This window comes from Lutjanus erythropterus, chromosome 5 (genome assembly GCF_056507025.1).
Source record: "Lutjanus erythropterus isolate fLutEry1 chromosome 5, fLutEry1.hap2, whole genome shotgun sequence".
Lineage (NCBI taxonomy): Eukaryota > Metazoa > Chordata > Actinopteri > Lutjaniformes > Lutjanidae > Lutjanus > Lutjanus erythropterus.
The window spans coordinates 7,428,255-7,453,366 of record NC_139321.1 but is presented as its reverse complement, the minus strand read 5'-3'; the positions used below and the strand labels follow the sequence as shown (position 1 = coordinate 7,453,366).

The following is a 25,112-nucleotide window of genomic DNA, read 5'->3' as shown; positions in this document are numbered from 1 at the left end:
CACGCAATATTCACATGCGCTGACAAGGTGAGGAATGATGGGAGAGGAAGCAGATCATGAACAGGAAAGTAAGAAGTGACAGATGTGACTAAAAAAATGCCTTTTTTCTTGTAGGCAAAGAGGCTCTTAAACTGTGCTGTAAATAAGTTTGTCCCATTTCCTTTCACCTCCAGTCAGTTGAGTAAAAATATCCATTAAGTTGGACGTTATAATCACTATCACATGTTTACCTGCCTGGCGGCTGGCAACGAGTCCATTAAAAACACTCACTACAGCTTTAAAAGCAGTAACATGACACAGCAGCATCAGCTGACGTGTAAAAACAGATCAAACAAGCTTAAATCAACTATAAACTTGAATCATAACTTCACAGAGTTGGGACACACCTTGCCCTGTCAATGCTGTTACTTCTATCCTCACGCCAAAACCCACAAGGGGGGCAAGTGTATTTGTTTTCTGTTACAATGTGGAAAAATGTTGTACTGTGCAGGGGGCCAACTGTACCCCTCCCAGAAGAAACACATGGGGCGGAAACACATTTTGTATCTCTAGCTATTTCAACACAAGCTGTAGCACTATACAGAGCAGGAGAAGTCTCTGCTGGTGGTGTCCAATATCAAACAATGACCGCCTAATCTCCAAATACCTCATCTCCACATCCAGATATTTGACTTGACTCAGGATGAGTGAGGTTCACTTTCTGTAACAACAATCAAACTTCAGATGAACACTTGGTTTTCTGCTTCTCCAAGCAGCTGGGGGGAGAAAATTGCAACACTATTTGTATCTGCAGTCCACTACCATTGTGTCTTCTTAAATGAACAACAGGAGGGACAATTACAAGGGGGGAAAGTGGGTGTTTTCAGATAAGCGATTCCAAGATGTAAGAGTCACACAGAGAGGAAAGAAATTCAGGGATTCATTCTAGAGCAAATTAAGTGCAATTAGGGCAGAAATAAACAAAAAAAAAAATTATACACACATAATCCCAGCAGTAATCACACATGCCCACATTAAGACCAGTGAGGTGGGAGAAAGGACACACACACTGGGTGTGTGACAGGGTCCAATTAACACATAAAACAAACACGCACAATAAGCAAATCAACTGTAGTAAACTGCACAAGAAGAGACACAAACACTCATCATTCACCGCACCAGTCAGTCTCTTTCACTTTTACAGCAGCGTTTCTGGTAGAAAAGTAAACTTACATTTGGTGCCTTTAGTGTCCATCCCGCTGCTGATGCTGTCCATGTGAGAGTTGTTGGAGTTTATTGCCGGTCCATGAGTGTGTTGGTGTGTGTGTGAATGAAGGCGTGCGGTGCAGCTGCTGCTCCTGACAGATACAGTCGCTACACCACAGACCCGCTGGTCGGGAAGTCCAGGCAGTGCTTCTCTGCTGGGTCCTAGCGTCAGCTGCTCAGAACTTAATTTAAATGATTAACGTTGGTTTGTCATGTTTGGGAAAGCGCTCATTCGATCTGTAACCGAGATGGGATGAGTGTGATACCACGTTCACGGCTGGAAGGAAATATGAAGCTTACGCTAGCTAGCTAGCTGGAGACTGCATCTGTTTAGTTTAGCTTAAAAGAGGCTAACTGGAAAAAGGTTAAACAGCTATCTTGGCTCTGTACAAAGGTCACAAAATCCCCCTAGTAGCTTATCTGAAGCTCATTAATTAGCTAACTAATTACTTCAGACAAAGTGTCAAACCAACATTTTCTTGTTTTTTACGGTATCCCCGGAATCTTGAGCAGGCTCCTTTGCTGGTTGCCTGGCAACGGCTTCAGGCCAAAAAAAAAATGGCGACGTTTTGTGAACTTGACAGTTCACTATTGCCAAATAAACCCCGAGGAGAAGTAAAACCATTATCACATCAATAAAATCATTTTTTAAATTAATATTTTGTGTCAAACTCTAATTTTTTCGGGTAAGTAGCTCTGTATTAAGCAGGATAATGACAGTGAGCTGGTCCGCCGGGGTTTATCTTACGTTATTAGCTACATGACTTTGTTTGTTGTTTGATTGGTCAGTAACAGTATTCCAGGGCATTGTAATGTAGAACAGGCCGTTGCTATGGACACAGTTCTGATCCTACACCCTGGAGGGGCAATAGAATCATTGTTAAATCACTAAAATCATTTTAAAATCAATATTGTGTCATATATGTACAGTGAGCAGATTGTTATTGTGACACAAACCCCCTGCATCATCCTGTTGGGATTTATTTCACAATAATGACCTGCTCACTGTACATTATCCCTTACATAATGACCCACTGCAGGCCTACGTTATTCCGTACATAAGTGGCAATTATTGAACTTTAGAGATGCTGGTTAAATGAATTTTTACCTTTAAACAAAACCAGGCTGTTTCCTGTCGTTTCCAGTATCCAGTCTTTTTGCTAAGTCTTTAAGCTAACACAGCTAACTCCATGCTGCTAAGATATCTATCATACATAATAGATATCTTTATTAATATAAGTGTTAACATGCATATTTACCCTCCTATTTCATATCAATGTGGCTGTCATGAAAAAGGTATATTGCTTAAAATACATTTCAAGTGAGTGGAGTCCAACCACAAATAAAAAAAGACAGAGAATTTGTTTCAAGTTTAATTTTTAGTGACAAAATCAAAAATAACAGTATTCAAAGGAAGTAAAGTCTTCAACAACCCTGGATCTTTGTCAGTGTGTTAAATACCTTGCAGAACATTTCATTGTGAGTGAATATAATCTCTGTAGCTACAAAATTATTAGATTATCATTCTAAAAGAATATAAATAATAGTGAATGTAAATGTATGGATGACTACAGTCCTCATCCTAAAACATTTAGTCACCATTCTATTGCAATGAGCTGGAAAACATGGAGCAGGAGGACTGAACTGGTGTTTCCTTTATCTATTTAAAACTACTGGATTGCACATTCTTTTAGATTACCATACAGCTGCACAGTGAACTGTATCTATTGGTGACCTGTAACTATTTAACCAGAACATTACATGGAAGTGAACTGCTTATCTGTAATATTTGCATTCTCACTTTGGTTTTCATTTGCACACAAATCAATGCAGGTCACACATACAATTGCAAAAAAAGTCGTGTTCACCTCAGATTGCCTCGTGTTTCATTCTGTATCAATTCGTGTAAACCAGAGGGACACAGTATTTCATGTGAAAGAGCAAAAAAAACAACAACAAGAAAACAGGTAAACAAAATGCATCCTTATAAACCAAAGCAAAGTGACGCTGTATGCTCGCTCACCCATTCCTCTCATCTAATCATCATTCACCCTGATAAAGTGTCATAAATGATATACTGTATCTACATTCTACTCATTCAGATTGCTGGTGCTGCACACTCATAACTAAGAGAGCATAACAAATAAGGCAAAGCCAAAATTCTCCTCTTTATGTTTTAGTACTGCAGCTCTGGTCACAGACATCCCCACATGTGTGGCCTTATAGGGGCACAGTCATGCCTTCCTCCATCCTTCAGGCTTAAGAAAAGCACAACACCACCGTACTACAGTCTCTATTGCTTACACACCACTCCAGCACACGGCCACAGTTGCACCGGCAGCCACGTAACAGTTCATCAGTCCGTCTGTGCACAATGTCTCTGTGGCCCTCGGTACATCAGAAGTCCACGCTGGCGTGTGACCAGAATTTGGTTCGTCGTATGAGGAGATCTAGAACAGGTTCTCAGCCATGGCAGTGAAACTGAGTAGAAGTCTTCCCATCTCTTCCTTCTCCCCCTTTCTCCTCCTACAGTCGGTCAAGTGTCTCGCTCCAGTTATGGCAGTTATCAACAGACGTCCTTATGTTATTAAAACAGTCGCGCCTGTTTCTTTAGCTCGTTTCTCTTCCACAGAGCCAGCCGGTCAAAATCCTCCACGGTCATGCCGAACACTTGGGTAAACTCCTCTGGGGCCAGATGACGCTGAGAACACAAATATAAAGGGATGATAAACAGTTTTTACATCATATCTGTCATTTTAAACACAGCGTCCCTACACCTTTTCCAAACTCATATTCAGGATGCTTTCAAGCATTTTCAATTTAGTCAGAATGATTATTTCACTTGTTCGTCACATTAAATCAGATGTTATTGTGCTAAAAACAATCCAAATTATGTGTGACAGCATTCTATGGGAAAACACACAACAAAGTTTCATGTTTCAAAATGCCACTTGTCTGTAAGTGGACATGGTGTCCTGTACAACCTACCTGAGCCAAAATCGGACTGATTTTACTTCTGTTTAAAAAGTTACAAATTCAGTCAGGAAGCGATTTATTATGAACCAAATGCTAAGCACTTTCCTTAAAATCAAAGCACTTTTCAAAACCTTGAAAACGCTACATTAAAATTCAAGTGTTTTGAAGGATTTCCAGCACCTGTACAAACCCTATTTCCAGTACCCTGTTAAGACTTACACTCCTCTAATATACTAATCTTTTCAACTTGGCCTTAGTTGCCATTGAAGGACATTAAGGTTATAATGCCAAAAAGACAAATTGAAATTCAGCAAATACACGCACAGTATGCATGTTGAGTTTTCTAAGGCTGATTATCAGAGTTAAACTTTTAGGCAAAAAACAAAAACAGACCATAATATAATGTACATTTCATTAAAATAATGGCTTGTCATAAGTTTGTTAGGTGTGTCAGATTTTGCTGTGGGTGCAGCCGTAGTATGTCACAGAGACATAAAAACAAATACAGAATACTGAACACCGAACCGAGGAAAAAGCCAATAAAAGCAATGGTGTCCAAGTGTATCCTGATGCTCCCTTCATAACTTACCTCCAGTCTGGCTCTGTCTACATCTTTGGGGAGCCTGTTGCGACCTCTAGTGGTGACAATGAGCGCTTCATAGGGGTAAATCTGCACGGAGCGAGAGGCAGAGAGAGGCTTTATTAAACCTCAGACACTCAGTTATAGTTACACAGCTGGGATTATTCAACATATAGGCAAACTCACATGGAATGAATTATTCAAGTGATTATTTTAAAACCTTACCTTGTATTCAGCTGGGAGGGAAAGAGAAAGAGAATTAAGTCAGTACATTAAAAAAAAAAATACTGAATTAATTGCTTCAATCTAATCAGGGGTAGGTGTTTTAAATTCATATTAAATTACCTCTGCTTCCCCAGTTGACCTCAGTGCCGCTGTCATACTGGTACTGGTAGCAGTCTGCACTCTGAGGCTGCAGGTGTAGAGAGAGACGGCAACTTTCAAATCTTATTACATATGTAAGCATATGTAAAAAAGCCCTTATAACACTCAATACTCAATTCTAGTGCCACAAGGTTAATGTCAATTTTATATCAGCCCCAAGCCTCCATAGTAAATTCAGCTAATGATGCTGTTGTTTCTTGTTCAGTGTGGTCTCACCCTCTGGATGCCGTTGCGTCCATATCCTGGTAGCGAGGCGGACTTGCAAACAAAATCTAAAACACAGAAAACAGCAGTAAACTACAACCTTAGTCAAGCCAACAGTTGCTGAAATTTCCGATTACTTTTAATGGAGTTTGACATATTGAAGTCATAGAATCAGTGCCAGGTCAACGCCAGAAGATGGCGCTCACGACTAACCAAAAAAAAAATCCCTAAAGTTGCAAACATATGTGCACATGATACAGGAGCTTTGTTGATGTAAGGTCATTGCATCTTATAGGGATGCTAATGATTAATCACTTAACTGCCATTAAGACTTTAACCATTAGAATATTAATTGATAATTAATTGATGAAATAGCAGTAATTGCACCTCATTTGAAATAGTTTTGAGCCATTTGTTGAATAAGGAAACTTAAAATTAAGCTTAAAATGAAAAAAAGAGAAGAAAAACACGCTTTTGTATCTTTTAATTAATTAATGTAGATTATTATTTATCAGTTTATTAACTGATTGTTAGCATTTTCAACTGTGGGTTAAGGAAGATGCACAAAATTTGCAACCCTAGTTTCTTATTATTCACCCAGATAAAGGAGGGTGTTGGGGCTCAGTTCATAAAACTTTGTTTAGTCAAAAATGATGAAAAGTACAGTACAAGGGTGTGGAAATATATTTCTTAATTACATGCCAATACTAAATCATTTTGATGACAATAATTGCACTTCCAGTGAATATTAGGTTAGAAAATACAACATTTGCCCATTTTAATGTGACTTCCAGCATAAACCACACCCACGTCCTGTCTTTTTATATGAATACAGATACAGAGACAGATCATTTTGTTGGTTGAACAGATACAGATACAGATAAGGACGTCTCTGTGCACCTCTACTCACCACTATCAGCGCTGTACTGAGATCTGGGAGCTGTGAAATAAAGAGATCATATAATTACATGACATCTTCCTTATTGCAATAAAAACAGAAATGCTGCAGCATTTTTCATCTGCCCTGCTCTAAATTTTGATTAAATTCCTCCAAAAATATTCAGGGAAAATTGCTGCAGAGATCTGACAGCCATCTGTCTTGTTAGGGGCTCAACAAAGAAACAGAAAAGGAGCAAGTTGGGTACCCATCGAGCCCTGGGAGGAACACAAAACATCAAAGGGCCAAAAAGGCAGAAAGAGGCCAGGCAGGACTGGTTCAGAGAAGAAGACGGGGAGAAGTCCAAAAATATAAAAACAAGACACAAAGACACACTGCACGCTCCACCATCTAATCGCACAACACAGCCTGGTTGGTTACAAGCCTTTGTTGCCTTTCAACCATAGCCAACAGACTCCCGTTCAGTTGTGTCCCCTCCCATCAGAGGAGCAGCTTTAATGAGAGATCTTACTGCTCATAAATAAACCAGGATATGGGACACCAGCTGTGAGAGTGCGAGAGTGAGATACATACACAGATAGATGGATAGACAGAGAGATGGGGAGGTAACAGAGTGGAATATAGAGAGCGATATCAGGAGAGAGAGGAGGAGAAAAAGCTGGAATAAGCTCGCAAACTCAAGAAGGAGATGTAGCAAAGAAGAGGAAAACGCTGAAAGTCGGCCGCTGAAAGTCTCAATATGCTGTGTGACCAGTCAAGCTTGGTCTTTACTGGGTCTGTCAGAGTATCACATTTTCACGACACAATTATTGTGGCCAAAAGAATTAACGATAGCGGTATTAACTTAATTGGAAGAAAATTGGAAGAAAATTATTACAGTCGGTCAAATTCATTTTTAACTTGGCTTCTTCTGAGTTTTGTCTCTTTTTTGGCAAATGAAGAGCACTGCTGCGTGGTAACTCATTGATCCATGAAGTGCATATTTGGAAAACTTTCCTAGGGCTGAAAAAAGCAATGACGTCATCGCAAGGTGAAGTCTATAGATCCAAGGGAATATATCCAGGGAGTAAACCCAGGAGCTAGAAAACTTTTTTGGCTTATGTGCCAGGCAAGCAATTCTCATTGGGCTGAATGGGTACCGTCCTTGCATGCTGTACCTAACTCATTATAACACATCTATGGCTGCTGCCTGGCTTTGGCCAATCAAATAGAGGGGACAGCACGGCGCTAGCCCAGTATAAGGAAAAAACAAGACATTCTGCCTACCAATGCTTGAAGTATATTTTCTTTGGGAATTATTCATACGATGGAGTTCTGTTATGATGTTCACCTACTTGTCATTGCAGCCTCAGACCGTAAAATTAAATATGCTTTGCTTTCTGGGAGCACAGGAGTTTGTCCTACCAATTAACATTACTGAGGAAGGATTTATGACCTATACTGCAGCCAGACACCAGGGGGCAATCAAGGTATTTTGCCGTCACTCTTGCGGAGATCTCATGTCATCTATTTCAAGTATATGTGAATGGTAGGCGGTTGTCAGGATGGTTACCATTGCAGCAGTATGAATGCGACAGTGAAGACAGTGAAAAAGCAAGAACGGAGAGAAAAATAAATAATTTGAGAGCCACTTTTTTAAAAATATCACGGCTATTGTCAGTCCCAGCGTGACACAGAATGAAACAACTCTGTTAGGTCTGGCGTTATCACATCTGGCACGTCCGCACGCCGCACTTCGACCTTTTCGGCAGCTTGAAATGATCAGAATCAGCGTGATCAGATATCCCCCACGACAATGACAGGCCACATCTGGTGGTGCTGCTGCTGCTGGCCTACCACAGGTTCGGCAGCAGCTGTTTGACTATCTGAACATCTTTCCATCTCAATAAACCCTGCAGCAGCCATGACCCTCGTTGACCCGCATCCACAACCTCGCTGCCCTCACGCTAAACCCCAGATGACAGCAGATATTGAGGCTCATAAAAAGCCCTGGTGGCAACATATATATGATGATCACACTGCGAGGGACAGAGACATGGCTGCACAGGAACACAGCAAGAGGTGCAGGCGCTCGTGAACTTGCAGAAACAGAGAGAACAAGAGACAAAGAGGGAGATGCGTAGGGGGCGGGGTGTACCCTTACATCCGTTGACAGTGTTGTTGTATGCTGTGGTGCCGTAGCCTGTAGTGTTGAGTGTTTCCTTGCTCCCACTACGAGAATTCCTCGCACTGCCCCAGGGGTCGTTGTCATAGGAACCAGATCTGGCTTTCATCTCCTCCTTTAGGATCATCCTCCCGATGCCACTCCCAATCTGAGAGGGAGCGAGGAACGAGGCAGAAGGGGGGAGAAAAAAAAAGAGAGCGACATAAGGGAAAACTGCTAATTTAATGTACAGCAATTGCAAGACGGTGCAAATAAAGAGAAGGAGGATTATTTAGGCGTCACACTATAAGGAGTGAATTATTTATGAATGTTTCTGAGGAGGTCGCTTTCTTCAACCAGATGTTGAAGAAAGGGAGAAAGAAAATAATGAAGCTCTTACTCTTTGAAGACTGTGACTCCAACTCTCTTCATCTCCTCCTGTCGAGAAGCGTCTTCTCGGCATCCGATAGGCTGAGAGAGAAAACAGATAAAAGAGATTCCCTCATATGAATTTAGAGCTTAGAGTGCAGCGCAGTAACGAAGTGGGTGAGTGAATAAATATGACAACACAGAGTTACAAAAGCAACTGTACTTCAGCGTCTGTGTTTGGTCCAGTGGAAATGCTGCTCACTATGCAGCTTATCATTGTAAACTCAGTGAAATGACACAGTTTCCTACCCTTGGGGGAACTGGTGTACGGGTAGTAGTCAGACTCTGACTGGGCGTATGGCTCAGGAGAGAAGGTGGACAGTCTGGAGGATCTGAGGATGTCCTCGCTGGTCCTGCTTTTGGTGGCTGCATCCACGTGATTGTCTGTAAAGAAATGAATCAAGTTAACAGAGAAAAGAAAAACAGACAGAATCAAAGTAAAGAGTAATTCAGTTAAAGTAATAGTTTTGGTTAAGTTGGGGATGTAATGCTTATTTCCTCTTTGGCTAAGAGTAAGATTGATACTACTCTCATGTCTGTATGCCACATATGAAGCTATGACCAGAGGTTGATTAGCTTAGCTTAGCTTAGCATAAAGGCCGGAAACAGGCAGAAAGAGCTAGCTTGCTGTTGTCCAAAGTTAGCACATCTAAGCTCACCAATTAACATGTTGAATCTGTACAAAAACAAGTGCAAAAATTAGTGCTGCATTGATTAAAAATGATTCTTAATGATTTACTGTTAGTTGCAGAAAAACAAAAACCCCTCACACTGCATTTGGGAGCTGCCGCTTGCTGTTAGGCCCAGCCGGCAACACAGACCTTTTCTCTTCTAACGCTGAAATCACCAGTACACTGCTGCTGACTGTGTAGTAGCTGCCATAAATTAACAAAATGGTCAGTCTCCTTTCTGATTGTTCCAACACATTCAGTATCATTAACCCTTTTTCCATTAGGATGTAATAGGTGGCCTGCACCGTGCCCCAAAACTATATACATTTAAATCCATCCATCCGTTGTCCATAACCGCGTATCCTTGATGGGTCATGGGGGGGCTGGAGCCTATCTCAGCTGACATTGGGTGAGAGGCGGGGTACTAGAGACACATAGAGACAAACAACCACTCACGCTCACATTCACAAATAAGGGCATTTTATCAATTAACCTATTATGCTGCATGTCTTTGGACTGTGGGAGGAAGCCAGAGTACCCAGAGACAACCCACGCCACGGTCCTGCCCCAGCCACAAACTCCCCACCCCCACAGCCAGCTGGGGGATTTGAACCCGGAACCTTCTTGCTGTGAGGCGACAGTGCTAAACACTACACCACCATGCCACCCTATATAGTTAAATTGATACCATAAATGCATTACTAGCTGACTAAAGGCTTGAACTAGCAGCTCCTGGTTGACTATAAAAATCTTTAGTTGGGGACAGCCCTAGTAAAAACGACAACTTTTCACGAGGGTTAAGTGTCTGACTGTTTCTCACTAGGAGTAACACCTTCCTAGCATCTCTGCTATCGAACTGACAAAATCATTCTAACAACAAGATTCCTAGAAATCACTGTGCCTGTTTTCTGAATAGATGAATCAAACAAGATATATTACGTCAATCAGCCTCACTTCCAGTATTTATGCTAAGCTACGCTAACTGTCTAACTGAGTGGAAACAATCTCCTCATCTAACCCTTGGAAAGAATATTATATCTGGTTTGTTTAATCTGTACAAGAGGAAGAATTGTGCTTCTACAGGAGTTGTTATGTGTGTGGGATGATTTCTTGGCCAGGAGCAGTAACTTCCTGGAGTCACCACTGGCTGACTGGCAACAAGATTTCTCTCTGTGCCCAGTTCTTTTATGGATTAAACAATTAGTAAGCTTTGGAGGTATTGGCTGGCAGATTTAGTTTCCTTTGTACGCAGCTTCAAGGTCTTGCTAAGCTAAGCTAACTGGCACCGCCTTCATATCGAAGAGACACGAATGAGGTATCAATCTTCTCATTGAGCTCTCGGCAAGAAAGTGAATAAGAATACATACAAGCACTACACTTTCACTGTAGTGTGCTACGGAGGAAAATGTGTTAATGGACATCACAAATTTGTACAGTGAAAGAGTGCATTTACACTACATATCATCATATCCACCATTCCTGTCAAAGGAAATCGATATTTCAGCCAACAGCATGAAAATGACCAGAATCATCAGTTCAGTTACTGCTCAGCCTGAGGCGCACAGTCGTTTCATAAGCGCCACGAGGCGATGATACTGATGCCACTCTGCACTAAAGCACAGTCAATGGAAGTCAATGGGGGTGACATGCAGCGTAATGTCAGATAGATCTCTCTTCACTGTTAGCCATTAGACATGCCAGCCCCAATCCATGATCCATTGAATTCCTATATACATGATGCATGACACCAATGGCAGACATCCTCGGCTCGACGACAGGGCGAGCCGCTACACACACACACACACACACACACACACACACACACACACACACACACACACACACACACACACAGTCAAAGCAAAGTTTGATAGCCGACCGAAGTCAGACAAAGTATGGATACACAATATTTAAATGACAAACACAGGAAGAGACACAGACACACGACACACACACATACAGACATATGCAAAATCTATCTAGCAACAGTGAGTGAAAGAACAAGACGAGGGAGATACTTACAGCGGTAAGGTCACCGGGTAAAGTGGAGCAGAAGGTGGAGGGAAGTGAATAAAAGTGATTGGATGCAATAAAGAAGAGGTGAAAAGAAAAGGGAAACATTATTGGAGCGTCCCCAAGGGAGATGTGACAACGTGAGAGCTTTGCTACCCATACGGAGAGCCAGAAAGCAGGGGTCTGAATCTGATACAGCCTCTTGTCTATACAGGTAGCAAACTTGTTAACTCAGTAGTACATAACAGGCCTTTAATGACGCACAGCAACACAACTTTACATGTGTCTGTTGTGGCTTTGGATTTACGTCAAATCCTGTTAATGCTGAAACAAGAGAAAACAGTAATCAATAGGTGTTTAGGAAGACATAAAGCATGAGAAGGATCAATAAGACTGACGTTAAAGTGTGTGTTGAATGTCAGTATTCCAACAAGGCGAGCTTTTGAACTTGCCACTTAGTGTAGATGCTGAAATTGTTTTGTTGTCCATATGCAAAAATGTGTCTGTGCATGGAAACTTTAGGGCCAGTGATGTACTAATTATAGCTGAGAAACATAGAAGGGTGAAAATGTCTGTAGTACTTTATTTGAAGGGGTGTGCGTAAGACTGTCATAACCATGTCATGACACCTGTCATGAACACGAAGGAGTCTTAGTAAATGTTGATGACTGTTGTGTTTTAATTACATTATTCTTGACACAAAGTTGATATTGTTTGAGATGTCTTTGTTATGACAATTTGATATTAATCAAGTCAACATCTTTGTAATGACAACCTGACATTAACAGACTTAAAGAAACATGTTATAACATTATGTTATACTGTCATATTTGGTTAGCTTTGACATTAACTGTCATGAGACAAATACGTTTTATTACACCGTTAAATGCTTTTATTATGGAGTTGTGAATAAATCCCTTGACCACAATTAAAGTAGTATTATATGAGTTATCATAAAGATGTCATTAAATATTACGAGGCCAGTTTGATGACAGAGTACAGTACCACTTTACTTAAGGTCAAGGAAAATATTAATGACACACATATAATGGTCTCATGACAGCCAGTGTCAAAACTAACCATAAAGGACAGTTTAATGTGACATTAGAACATGAAGCTAAACAGTTTCTTTAAGTCTGATAACATCAAGTTGTCATAATAAAAGACATTAGCTTGATTAATATCAAGATGTCATAACAAAGATATCTCAAACAATGCCAATGTTGCATTAAAAACAACATAAAGGCTCTTTAATGTTCAGGACAAGTGGCATGACATGATTATGACAGTGCCACGACAGTCTTATGCACACCCCTTCAAATAAAGTGTTACCAAAATGTCTACACACAGGCTGACACAGTTTACTGACTACCCCACAAATACCATCACATACAGAACAGAACAGAAGAACATGCAGGACGACAACAAAGATAAACTATCCTCCGTCTTGTGACTCTCAGCCTAGAGGCCTTTTCCAGTGTAATGTGACGAGGGGATAGTGAATCTTTTTCTTATGAATGTTTCTACTGAAGCACGCTATCCAGATGGCTGAAGTGCATTTAAGTTTAATGACTTGTAAAAAAGAAAGGCAAAAATAGCATCTTGTGTTAACCGCACTGCTGTGCTGTTTGACTGAACGACAACATAAATCCACACAATTAAGAAATCAGACTTCCCCTCTCACAGACTCCCTCTGTTTCCAACGAAAGAAGAAGCACAGCAGCTGTCTCCGCTTTCAAACGATTAAAATTACAGTAACATCTCCTTAAATCACACACTGGCCACTGGTTAACTAGGCTGGGCTGAGAAATAGAAGAAGTCTCCACAGCAAATATAAATTCGGTTTCCCACTGTGCTTTGTTCTATTGTTCTGTTTTATTCTGATGACTTCAGAGTCCCATGTACTCAACACTTGTCATGCCTGAGCACCCTTCACTTTATTCATGGTCTATCCCAGCCGCACTTGCTGACAGGAACCTTTCATACTGAGGGAACTGGGACCAAGAAGCAGGCAGGCGTGTGTGCTTATAGTATGCACACTAAACTTTTGCATTAAGCCATTTACAGAGGCAGTAAATCTAATTATCTGATCCGAAAGGTCTGATCTTCAGCTTCAATTTTGAAAAGCTTTGAACAAAACAAACTTACTGAAGCCCTGAGAGGCAAATGAGAAAAAAAGAAATCAATTTTCTAAGTCTGATTAAATTGATTTCTCCTTTTTTTTAAAAAAAAAAAAGTTTCTTTCTTTTCTTTTTTTTCATATAGTGCAGATTAAAATGCATTACTAGCCAAAAGAAAGACATGACATAACACACAATACACTGTATGTTGTGTTTAGAGTGTGCGGAGAAATTTAAACTCAACTGGAACAAAAATGAATGCTTTTTTGCAGTTAAAAAAAAAAAAAAAAAATGCAGATAAAACTGCTAAAAATATGCAATTGACTCCTTTCCCATTGCCAGAAGATGATTGCCTTTCTGTTTTTTTTCTGATGTGCACAGGAAAGCTTCATGTGTGCAGGTGAGCCAAGAGAAGGACGTTTTTTTAAAAGTGTCTGTGTTCATCTCTCAGTAGTTTTGTAGCTTCTAACTAATTTCTGTGGTTTGAAGTTTAGTTTCTCTTGTGTGTCGCCGTTTGTACTTTCAGGTATCTGCTTTATTTTACTGTTTCATGTTCGTTTTCAGGTAAAACCCAACATTTCCTGATTTTGTTGCCTCATAATAAAAGCTTTTAGAGAACAAAGCAATGGGGCACTTTTATTATGAAGAATTTATAGGCTATTTTACAGATGCTCAACCCAAGCATGTTCAGTCTAAATACACACCTTCACGTGGGTCCAAACTTTGCTGTGCCGGGCGGATGCAGTGAAACCGAGTCAAACCAAGCAGCACATTTGTATAGAAAAGGGTCACAGAAGTTACCAACAGAGGTGGCAAACCTTCATTGCCTCCACTGAAAGTGTCCACCCTGGTGTCATGTTTCCGCCTCTGCTGGTCAGAGCTGGAGCCAATAAATAATCATGACTAATGCAGGGTCATTTGACCCAGGAGTGAATGCCAATTTTCCCCTTTCCCATTGAAGGCAAAAGCCAGACGTTAGTGGGCGTTAGTGGGTTATTTGTCCAGTGTAAAAGGGGCTTAAGAAAAATTATCCTGACAAAAAAATATCTGCCAGAACCGACTCAGAAAATGAATTTTTTTCTTACTTGCCTCTCAGGGCTTCCCTACAAAGTCCATTTCCTTTGTGCATTTGCAAGCACAGAGTCAGTCCTTTTCATTTAGGTGGTTTTGTAATTGATGGCTTCAATTTCAATGATAACTGGAACATCAATACTAATAAATCACACAAATCAATAGGTCAGTAAAAACATCTACATTGAGTACTCAAGCACAGCACGACTAAACCGACAGGAGGACAGGCAGGCTAAGGCGGGGCTAACTGCACTGTACCCGCTCTCTTATAGATGGGAGGCTTCCTGTAGATGTTGGGGTCCCCTGTGGCTGAGGAGAGAAAGAGGAGATGGAGACGTAAAAACGTGGGGGGAGAGGATGTGGGTTTCTGTTGGGGTGATCGGAGGGGAGGAAGTTGAGGTAGGAGGGATGGTTGTAAAGGAAGGTAGAGGTGCAGTATGAGGGGAAGAATATTCCAGAGCAATTATGTGCGGTATAAAAATACGACTTAGTCACATTTTCACACCCCCTCATTCCCACGGAACTGAAAATGACCTTTCTGAATGATTTGTGTTAGTGAATAATGCCTGACGAAGTCTTCCCCACAGAGTAAAAAAAAAAAAAATAAATCTATGAGCTTATGAGAGGTGCGATGAGGAGATGAGGAATCCTACCTGGTACATGAAAATGTTTAGGGGGCTGGATTGTGGTGGGTGTGCTTGACCGCCCCTCTTGGCCGTAATAAGGTGAACTCCTGCCACTCTCAGAGCCTGCAGCCAGCCACAGCCAATCACAGCAAAGAAAACATGAGCATGAAGGAAGGCCTAAACAGAAGTCTCTCCCATGCAGATGAAAAACAAACAGCCTGAACATCCATTCAGATTACAATGTGACATTCGATAACTTTTCCACTTGTGTGATGACAGGTTATTGACTTGTCTTCTTATGACAGTAATTACAGTGTCAAGGCACATGTGTAAGAGTTGAATGAAATGACAGCCATGTAGCAACTGCAGCATATGAGAGAACCAAACAACTATTTTCTAGTGAAGTGAAAAGCACTTTGCCCTAAGGCGGTGAATTTATAAATCTTGTGTCACCTCTGATATTCTATGATGGCTTATTTGTTCAAATATAAACGTGGTGATGAGATACAAATGGAAATGTAAGGCAATTTGATCTCTCTTAAAGTGATAGTTTGGATTATTTGAAGTGGGGCTTTATGAAGTACTTATGGATAGTCAGTGTATATGCATGTAAGCAATGACTGACAGTCTGCATGCCCCCAGCTTGGAGAAGCACAGAGCAGCACTGGTGCAATAGCTAAGCAAATGCACTGCCAAGGACGAAGTCAGCAACAAAATCTGCTGTCAGACAGCCCTAAAACCGCCATTATTTGAACCAAATAACCAGTCTCCTCAAGCAAAATCGTCATTTTATCTTGCAGAACATGGGAGCTGCTAGTGTGCTGCTGCCTCAATCTGAGAGTTGTTTTGTGTTATTGTGCGACTTCTACTTATTTTTAAGTGGCTAAAATATGTTTTGCTGCTGACCCTGTCCACAGCAGTACGTCGCTTAGCTTTCTACACCGGGAAATACTTCTGCTGCTTCCTCAAACTGGGGGCGCTGCAACCACCATCTACTGTAGCTAATTACACTGACTATGGATAAATACTTCATATAATCCCACTCCAAATAAGCCAAACTGTCCCTTTAAGGCAGTGAATTTGTATATTTTTTGTCATCAGTGATATTTTATGATGGCATATTTATTAAAACATAAGAGGGTTGGTGACATACAAATGGAAATGACAAGCAATTTGATCTCTTTTAGAGGAATATTTTAGGAAATATGCTTTTATGCTTTCTTTAGATGAGAAAATCAATACCATTCTCTTGTCCGTACACTAAATATGAAGCTACAAGCAGATGTTGGTTAGTTTACCTTTGCATAAAGACTGGAAACAGTTCTCAGTTCTCAGCTCTGTCCAAAAATGACAAAATCCAATCCAATCTGGAGCTCATTAATTGATATATTATATCTTCTTTTTAAATTTAACAAAAAGAATATAAAACCAAACATAAAGTGTAAAACGACAACAGGTTGTTTTATGGAGGGTTCACTGACTTCCTGAAGTCTCCACTGGTTGCCTGGCAACCTCACAGTGAAGATAAGACTTCAGAGGTGCTGGTATATATTTTTCTACTTTTGGACAAAGCCAGGTAATCTGTTTCCCCCTGTTTCCACTCTTTATGCTAAACTGTCTGATTGATTTTATCTCGTCAACAAGACAGCAAATAAGCATACAACCCAAAATGTTGAACTATTCCTTTAAACAAATTCAGTGAAATCATTCCCAGACTCCAAAAATTGCTCATCTCAGAAACTCTGTAAGTGCCTCAACTTTATTTTAAGTGCATTTCACATTAAGTGCAGCTTGATTGACTTCACTTCATATTTTTTTCAACAGGCTGATATCAGATTCTGAGGTTATTAGCAGTGAATACCATCTGACTCACCAGGGTAGCCGTAGTGCTGAGGAGAGCGAGGCATGATGGGTGACATGCCTTGACGACTATACGTCGGCGAGTCAATGTAACCTGGACTGGAGCACCGCCTCTGCTTCATATCCAGGCTGTCATAGTCCTGCAAAGACAAATGAGACGTGGTGGAGGTGAAAGACGAGTAGGGGGCAACGGGGAGAGAAATAGCTCAGTGACAGGTCAAAATGACGACAGCTCACTTGTTTAAACTCGTCCTAAGTGCTCTGAGGGAGAATGCTTACCTGAGAATAGGGAGAGAGCGTCCCAAGTGACTGAGGAATCAGCGGAGAGAGAAGAATTATTATTTATACTGTGACCATGTCGTGAAACAAAAGCAATACATCATCTATCATGTATTTACAGGACCACAAGAGAAGACCCGACTCTCTTTTCAGACTCAATCTATGCTTTGTTTTATCCTAAATGGATGTCTAGTTTGGTATTCTGCGTGGGAAAAAGTGATGACTAATAGCCACATTATTATTTTAAAGTCAGTTAGAGGAATTTAAAGCTGTCAGTTAAAGCTTAATCCCTTTCTTGCCAAGACTTTGATGAGAAGATCAATATCACTCTCATGTCTGTCTAAACCTCACTAATTAAACTCTATATCTCTTTCATTTTATCCGTACGCCAACAGAGATGTAAAAACATCCAAGTGTGGTTTTATGAGGCCTTACGTGCTTGAACTTTACTATATTATTTTGGTTGGGCTTCATTAGTTAGCTGCAGAGGTGATATGCAGAGTTTTTTTTTAAAGCTACAGTTGGTAACTTCTGGTGAAAATAACTTTTTGTCATATTTGCTGAAACTGTCCAAATGGCATATGCAAGAATGCACATGCCTGAATTAAAACAACCAAAACATCGCCCACTGAAACCCTCCAAACCAACCTGAAAGGAAGCTGATTTTTTCACATATTGTCTCTCTTATGTTGCCTATAACTGTCGGGATTTTGTGAAAGTTTCAGCAAATATGGCAAAATGTTATTTTTTTATAGCAGTTACTAATAGTAGCTTCAGCCTTTGGACAGCAACAGGCAACAGGTTTCCCCTGTTTTCAGTTTTTATGCTAAGCTAAGCTAATCGCCTGCTGGCTATACATATATATTTATAAGTATAAATATATATTTAGGCTGCTGCAAGCACACAGAAGAAAGCGAGTAAGTGTATTTCCAAAAAATGTTGACCTATTCCTTTAATTTTGGCATAATAAGACATTTAGAAACCAATGTGAATTGTCTGTATGCAACCACCAAAAACTATACTACAACATTACATACTACCAAATATTCACAAATACGTAAAGCTCATCATTTTTTAGCCACAAAAAAAAAAAAATCTGGATTTTATCACCCCGTGCATCCAAAAATTATGTTTTACAGTAAACAAGGTCCTCTTCTGATGACACGAATGGAAGAGCTCTTGATGATGCACCATTCTCCCTTGTTGTCACTAAAAAATAATTAAACTGTTAAATAAATTGCGTGCTCTGAAAATGGCATTTTCAAATCCAATTTTCCGTTCAAAATTCCATTTTCATAATCTCATCAAATCAATATAAGAGGGACCAAGTATGTGCACATCGAGACAGAAATATTCAAGTGAAAGTCAAAAAATAATACTGAAAGGTACAAAGGAAAAAAGTCTGCACAGCGTTAGTCCCCAAATAAAGAGTTTAATAATAATTTAATGGTTTAATTCTCGTTTAAAACAACATTTTGTGCTACAAGATTTTCCTCTGATCATTGTCACATTAACATTTAATAACATTTCTTCTGTCTTTTCTGGTGTTTCTATTTTGCTGTAATAATGTGATGATTGTTATTTTATTTTTATTGTCATTTTCTTGGATTCTGTATTTATTTTTCTATGTTCTGTGTAAAAAGTTTTCATATTGGAGCACAGCAGACAACATCTACACTGTTACTACTGAAGACATTATAGCTGTCAAAGACCAATATCAGGCCGATAATATCAGTGTGACTCTAATTTGAGCCTAACAGCGTGTAGACTTTCCTCCTTTGTACCCAGCAGCCAAATGAAAAATAATCCATTCAATCAATTTTTGAAAAATAAAAAGTAAAAATAATGAGCTGTACAAATAGTATACACACTTCTTAACAGTGCAGCTCCATCTATAATCTAAACAAAGTGTTTCTTGTGACAACAGACCAATGATGAGACCAGTGCTACATTTGGTCTGGAGTGTGTAACAGCAGCAGTAGTACCTCCCCATAGCAGTAAGTGTCTAGTCTGTCATCAGAGGTGTATCTGTGGTAGGGCTGGTATGAGGAGGATATGAGGTCTGGCTGCTGGACCTCGTATATGGCCTTGACCTTTGGCAGGGCTGCTAGGTCCTTATAATCTAGGATCTCATTCTTCACTCTGGCCTGGAGAGAGGACACACACACACACCCACCAAAGACAACAGCAACAAGACCCAACATCAACCACATGGACGATGCACGGTAACAGAGTAAGGATGGAAACTCCACCAGCGAGCGAGTCATGCAGCAGAGTGAGAAAGAGCTGATGGGGCACACACACACAAGCCTGCACATGATGCACATACATGTGTGTGTGTGTGTGTACACATGTACGCTGCAGAAGCTGACAGCGGCGTGAGTTGTTGACCTTCAGGAGCTCAGCGCGCGTGAGAAAGAGAGCGGAGGAAGACAGCTAGAGAGAGGCAGAGAGGAGACAGTGTGGACGACAGGCATGCTTACGCTGCATTTCTCCCTCATCCATCACCTTAAACAGAAAGGTCATTGATTATGAGACGAGAGCAGAGCGGGGCAGGGCTGAGCACGGAGCGGTGACTCCTGGCTGCATGCAGACAGCCCTCAACATGCTAATACTGCCGACATGCAGCAACACTCAGCACACTGCCAGGCAGCACAGTTGGACGCTGTTCCATATCTGGCTGAAGCCTCATTTTGAATGAATGGAACTGGTCCAACTCTGCAATGTACAACCAGGGACAACCTTCACATACACCTGGTGTGTTTCCCAGCTAATCCACATATTATTTCATACACAATGTTGTATATATTTTGGAGTTTTAAATGGTAGTGATTTGGTGATCTGCATGTCAAAACACGTCAGGTGTCTCTTTTAGTCATATTAACTTGAAATATGAAAGTTTTTCTTTGACATTCCGGTTACATTTAGCCACTTTTTCAAATTTTCATTTTCAATGCACCCTGCTTTGTTGAAGTATGAAGTATAAATTCGCACCCAACAAAAGATGGTTCAAACAAAAAGCCCAGGGCCAAAGCCCTGAAGAAGATAAAAATCATCCTGCAGTCAATAGCTCTGTTTCAGTCAATGTATTTCTATGCACATTTTGAAGTACTGGATGAAAAAGGATGAAGGAAACAAAAAAAAATGTTATACTCGGTTTTTGTCAATACTCTTAAAGGGTGATGGAAATATTATTTTGTGAATGAGTCCTAACATAATGAACATTTAACTAACAAGATCAGCTGTTTCTGCTCCAGTAGTCTCCTCATCACTCACATGGCTTTATAAAACATCCATGATCGCTCCACACACACTGATGTAACCTTCCACACATTAATACACGAAACAAACAGAAATGTCATACTTTCATTGTGTTTTTGACATTGTTTTTCATTGTTTGTGGCTAGACTGCTGCTCTATTAATTATGTCATCATGTTGCTCACACTTCTTCACCAACAGTACGACAGGTTTCTGACTGGAGAAGTGGTGCCACTTACTGCTTATCTTAATTAATCAATGCACAGTGATAGTGGATGGAAAATTACTCAAAATGTAGCTAAAATTTGCTGTACATTTGGATGGAAACACGGCTAATGTGCCTTAGCTTTTTGGGATTTCATTTCTTTTATTGTAGACAGCATTTAGCCTACAAGTGCATTATAAATACTGTAATCTAGAAGTCTTAACAAGAGTGCTAATGCTAAAATATACATTCTAACACGCCCAGAATGTAAATGCTAACATACTGATGTTTAGCAGGTAAGTGTATCGTGTTTACCCTTTTAGTTTAGCCAAGTAGCATGCTAACATTTGCTAATTAGCGTAAAGTACAGCTGAGGCTGATGGGAATGTCATTAGTTTTAAGTATTTGGTCGTAAACCAAAAGACTGTGCAAATGAAAAGTCATCAGGATTCGTCTTCAGGGGATCTTGAATATCTGTGCAAAATTTCATATCTATTAAATTGTTTTTAAGATATTTCACTCAAAACCAAAACTATCAACTGACGCTGACACCACCATACCTGGAGCCACGATGCTTTTTATCCAAATTTAGCTCAGTTTTAACCCACACATCTGGGTGTTTTTTGACTTGCAAATCACCACATCAGTACTTTCTTTTCCGAAGACGGCCAACACAGACAAAACACATCAACATTGTGTTGTGTCGTAACAGTTGCTCAGGCTGTGACATCAACTGTTTTTAACTCCCGCCACATCAGTAATGACAACAGAGGTTAGGACAGAGACAAGTGAACAGGCCAAGGGAGTGAGCAGCCTCTCAGGTCGGTGCCTATGGGTAGTGCTTGTGTTTCCGGTGTAACAGTTGCGCTTTTAGTGATAAGCTCTGTGGAAGCTAAAAGTGACTAAAAACTGCTGAGTGATACGCTACTTACACATATAACCCTACTGGGAGAGCCTATGGAGGAGCCCGGCGGAGAGATGGAGGCCTCTGACAGGCGTCTGTGCTGTGAGGTACAAACAAAAGAAAAAAAAAAAAAGAAGAGGGGAGGGCGCACATGGTGAGAAAATGACAGTTTAACATTTTATTCGAACGTTATCATTTCAAACTCCATCTCACCCTGAGTCTCCTCTCTGCCCTCGCCGCCTGCTTGCATAACGGGTGCCACACCTCGCATCCTGGAGAAGAGCGAGACAGGGAGAGGTTGGTGCTGGGTGTTCCCGCATGCCATGCATTCGTCCAACACAGGCATGTACTCGGTATGTGCTAGTGTGCGTGTGTCATTGTGTGGATCAAGTTTCACCTGTCAGGTACATTTCCTCTCCCTCTTTGAACATCATGTTACAGCGGGAGCATCGAGCGCAGGTCGGGTGGTAGTGTTTCCCTCCCGCCTGTGAGGGGGAGAAGAGAGGAAGAGGTGTGACTGAACATAAATTATCATCGTGAGCAGTTTTACAAAGCGAGGGGCTAATCTACAAATTACACCCCCACCTTGAGCAGGTCGTTCTCTCCATATGTTTTCTACTGTACATCAGCTGACCACCAATGACCTCATAATGTACTGAGACATCATTGCATAGCCTGTTTCATCAGAATACAGCAATCACATGATACCCACCACCCATTCTCCTCCTCGCCGTAATTAGAGCAAAGATCCCTGTGGGTCAGTCACATGAAGAGAAGTGTGTGTGTATGTATGCGAGAGAGAAAGAGGGAAGTAGGTGGCCATGTTAAGTGAAGGACACAAGAGTGCGATACACGTCCTTGGACACTCCGAGTGCCCCCGAGGGAACACATCCAAACACACATGGCGGCGCAGGTGAGACGGACACATGAAATGATGCAGTGTGATGTCACTGTGTCCATCACATCCAGTCCAGGTTCTCCGTCCTGATGTTTCTCACGTGTGCCTCCGCGGGGGCCGGTGTCTGAGGCGTGGCCCCGTCCCGTCACCTCTGCCTCCCTGACACACCATTAGAGAATTTCTATTTATAGAAGCACCGCTGACATGTGGCCTGTGTCAAGGAGACCTGAACTGTTTCATCTGAAACACGCCCAACGAGCACTGTAAAAAAAATCATGCAGGAATTTAGTGGAATCATCTAATCTTTTCTCTTCAACTTGATGTAAATATACAAGTTGTATTTATTCAAGCTGATTAAATTTTAACTTGTGGTGAGGTATTATGATAATTTATCCTGCACTGATGTTCTCTGCTGTTCATAAAACTGATACCTTTATGTGATCTGCAGGGATTCAGGCCTCTTTGACAAATCTCTCTCTCCAAGAACTGCTGATGAACACTACAGATCTTAATCGTATCTAAGCCGCATCTCAACCAATCCCTGCTCTGCTCGCGTGTCTCAGGTTACTCTGAAAGGAAAGCCAGGAGAGCATGCGGCATTTCCGTCTTGTGCTTTCCCAGCAGCCGAGCATTTACCGTCTGTGGTCGTACGGTATCAGTTCAACAACTGCTGTTACCATTTTTAATGAGGCCTCCATTCTCTCCGGTGGCATTTAATAGGCTGCTATATTTATTGGCCAAGTAAGACACTGAGGAAGGAAGGAGAAGGGAAGCAGTGAAACTAAAGAAAGGAGGTTTTATGTGCCTCTTTATCCCACTTCCTGTCTTTATTCCTCTCCTTCTCCATCTATTCTAAACTACTCATTAAACTAACAACCTTTAGCTCTGGAAAGTTGGACTGAAGACAAACTCTGTGGAACGAGCCTAATCATCAACATAGATGCAAACAGAGACAGATTAGTATGCCTGGGTTTTCACTGTAGATAAATCGGTACAGCAAAGCATCTCCACAGATGTTATGATGAAATGATACTTTAAAACAGGTAAATAGATCACTGGGCATATTTTCATCAACAAAAATTAAGAGTTGGCTTTTTTCTACAACAAAAACAAAACTAAAAAATATAATTGAAAACAAGAACTAGCATTTTTTTGGTCAACAAATAAAAACTAAGGGGTGAGATGAACAAATGGAAAACTGAACTGATTACTGGTTTAATGTTAAGTCTCTTTAATGACCTCCAAAGTTCTGTGGAATCGCAGCAGTTTCAGTTTCCTTGAACTGCAGTTGAAGTCAGCCCCACAAGTGAATAAATGGTTGCGTCAGCTGGCAAGTTGCCCCAGATGTAGATGCCCATGCTGCTCAGAGAGGCTACTTTCAATGTTTACTTTCAGTTGGACTCAGAAGCAAGCATTTGAAGCGATCCATGAAAAAAAACAACATGCTATTTGGGAAAGCTGGAGAAGGCTTGACCAGCTTGTCCTTTAGCTGCAAAACAAAGATGGAAGATGTGTCTCCACTTCCTCCGACTCTAAAAATATGCCAAAATATGCCTGACACAAGAGCCGCCATCTTGTGATGTCATTTGGAGCCAGAGTCTGCAGAGTAGAGATCGGGTTTAGACCCATGCTTGAAGTTCCCGCCCATACAGCCGGCCGACTCAATCACTGCAGGACTAAGCTATCAATCATGGTGTGAACCCCCCTTTTTACTACCTAACTAGCTTCCTAAACTGACTTATGTGTACTTTGATTTTTAAGCTTTACACAAGTCCTCTCTACTAACATGGAGCAGGTGGAGTTTATGACCTATACTGCAGCCAGCCACCGGGGAGGGGGTTCAAGATGTTTTGACTTTGGAGGAGCAGTCTTTATACATGTCAGTAAGTTTGCAAGACTGAAAAGGTGAAGACTGAAAGTCAACTTTATATAGGTAATATTATAATCAAAAATTTGTCTCAAGGGACTCTACAAACTGTACAACAATGGACACCCTGTGTTGTAAGATCCTTGAATTGGTTGAGGAAAAATTCCCCAACAAAACAAAGCAGAATGTAATTCAAGTAGTTTGAGAGGAAACTAGACCTCTGCTTCCCCTCTGCTGAGGCTTTCAGGCTGTAATGACGGGAGACTTTAGCCAACCACAAGTTACTAAGATGGTTGATTTTTAAGTCTCCTTCACAAAATGTCAGTATTTTACATCTTTGGAATGAGACTCAACAATCAACTATCTTTCTCCAGAATTACTTACTGCACCTTTAACAGGGTAAAAAGTGGAAAACACCAGAGCAACAGAGGAGGAATCCCTCTGCCAGGACTGAAGAAGTGCAATAGATATTATGTGTAT

General features: G+C 40.9%; 2 protein-coding genes across 2 annotated transcripts in view; both read right to left on the bottom strand.

The window, feature by feature from the left end:
- Nucleotides 1-1,453, bottom strand: part of afap1l1a (actin filament associated protein 1-like 1a) — a 31,799-nt gene extending 30,346 nt beyond the window's left edge. The window contains exon 1 of the mRNA XM_084718656.1: nt 1,213-1,453. Within this exon, the coding sequence (XP_084574782.1) occupies nt 1,213-1,255 (43 nt within the window). The 5' untranslated portion in view covers nt 1,256-1,453. The remainder of the gene's footprint in view (nt 1-1,212) is intronic.
- A 1,152-nt stretch (nt 1,454-2,605) lies between these two features.
- Nucleotides 2,606-25,112, bottom strand: part of ablim3 (actin binding LIM protein family, member 3) — a 69,562-nt gene continuing 47,055 nt past the window's right edge. Inside the window, exons 8-24 of the mRNA XM_084718655.1 lie at nt 22,265-22,352; nt 22,081-22,139; nt 21,896-21,967; nt 19,485-19,646; nt 17,500-17,529; nt 17,234-17,360; nt 15,388-15,483; nt 14,993-15,043; nt 9,109-9,243; nt 8,831-8,901; nt 8,431-8,599; nt 6,300-6,329; nt 5,402-5,457; nt 5,147-5,213; nt 5,027-5,037; nt 4,811-4,891; nt 2,606-3,946 (exon numbers count right to left, since the gene is read on the bottom strand). Of these exons, the coding sequence (XP_084574781.1) occupies nt 3,833-3,946; nt 4,811-4,891; nt 5,027-5,037; nt 5,147-5,213; nt 5,402-5,457; nt 6,300-6,329; nt 8,431-8,599; nt 8,831-8,901; nt 9,109-9,243; nt 14,993-15,043; nt 15,388-15,483; nt 17,234-17,360; nt 17,500-17,529; nt 19,485-19,646; nt 21,896-21,967; nt 22,081-22,139; nt 22,265-22,352 (1,419 nt within the window). The 3' untranslated portion in view covers nt 2,606-3,832. The remainder of the gene's footprint in view (nt 3,947-4,810; nt 4,892-5,026; nt 5,038-5,146; nt 5,214-5,401; nt 5,458-6,299; nt 6,330-8,430; nt 8,600-8,830; nt 8,902-9,108; nt 9,244-14,992; nt 15,044-15,387; nt 15,484-17,233; nt 17,361-17,499; nt 17,530-19,484; nt 19,647-21,895; nt 21,968-22,080; nt 22,140-22,264; nt 22,353-25,112) is intronic.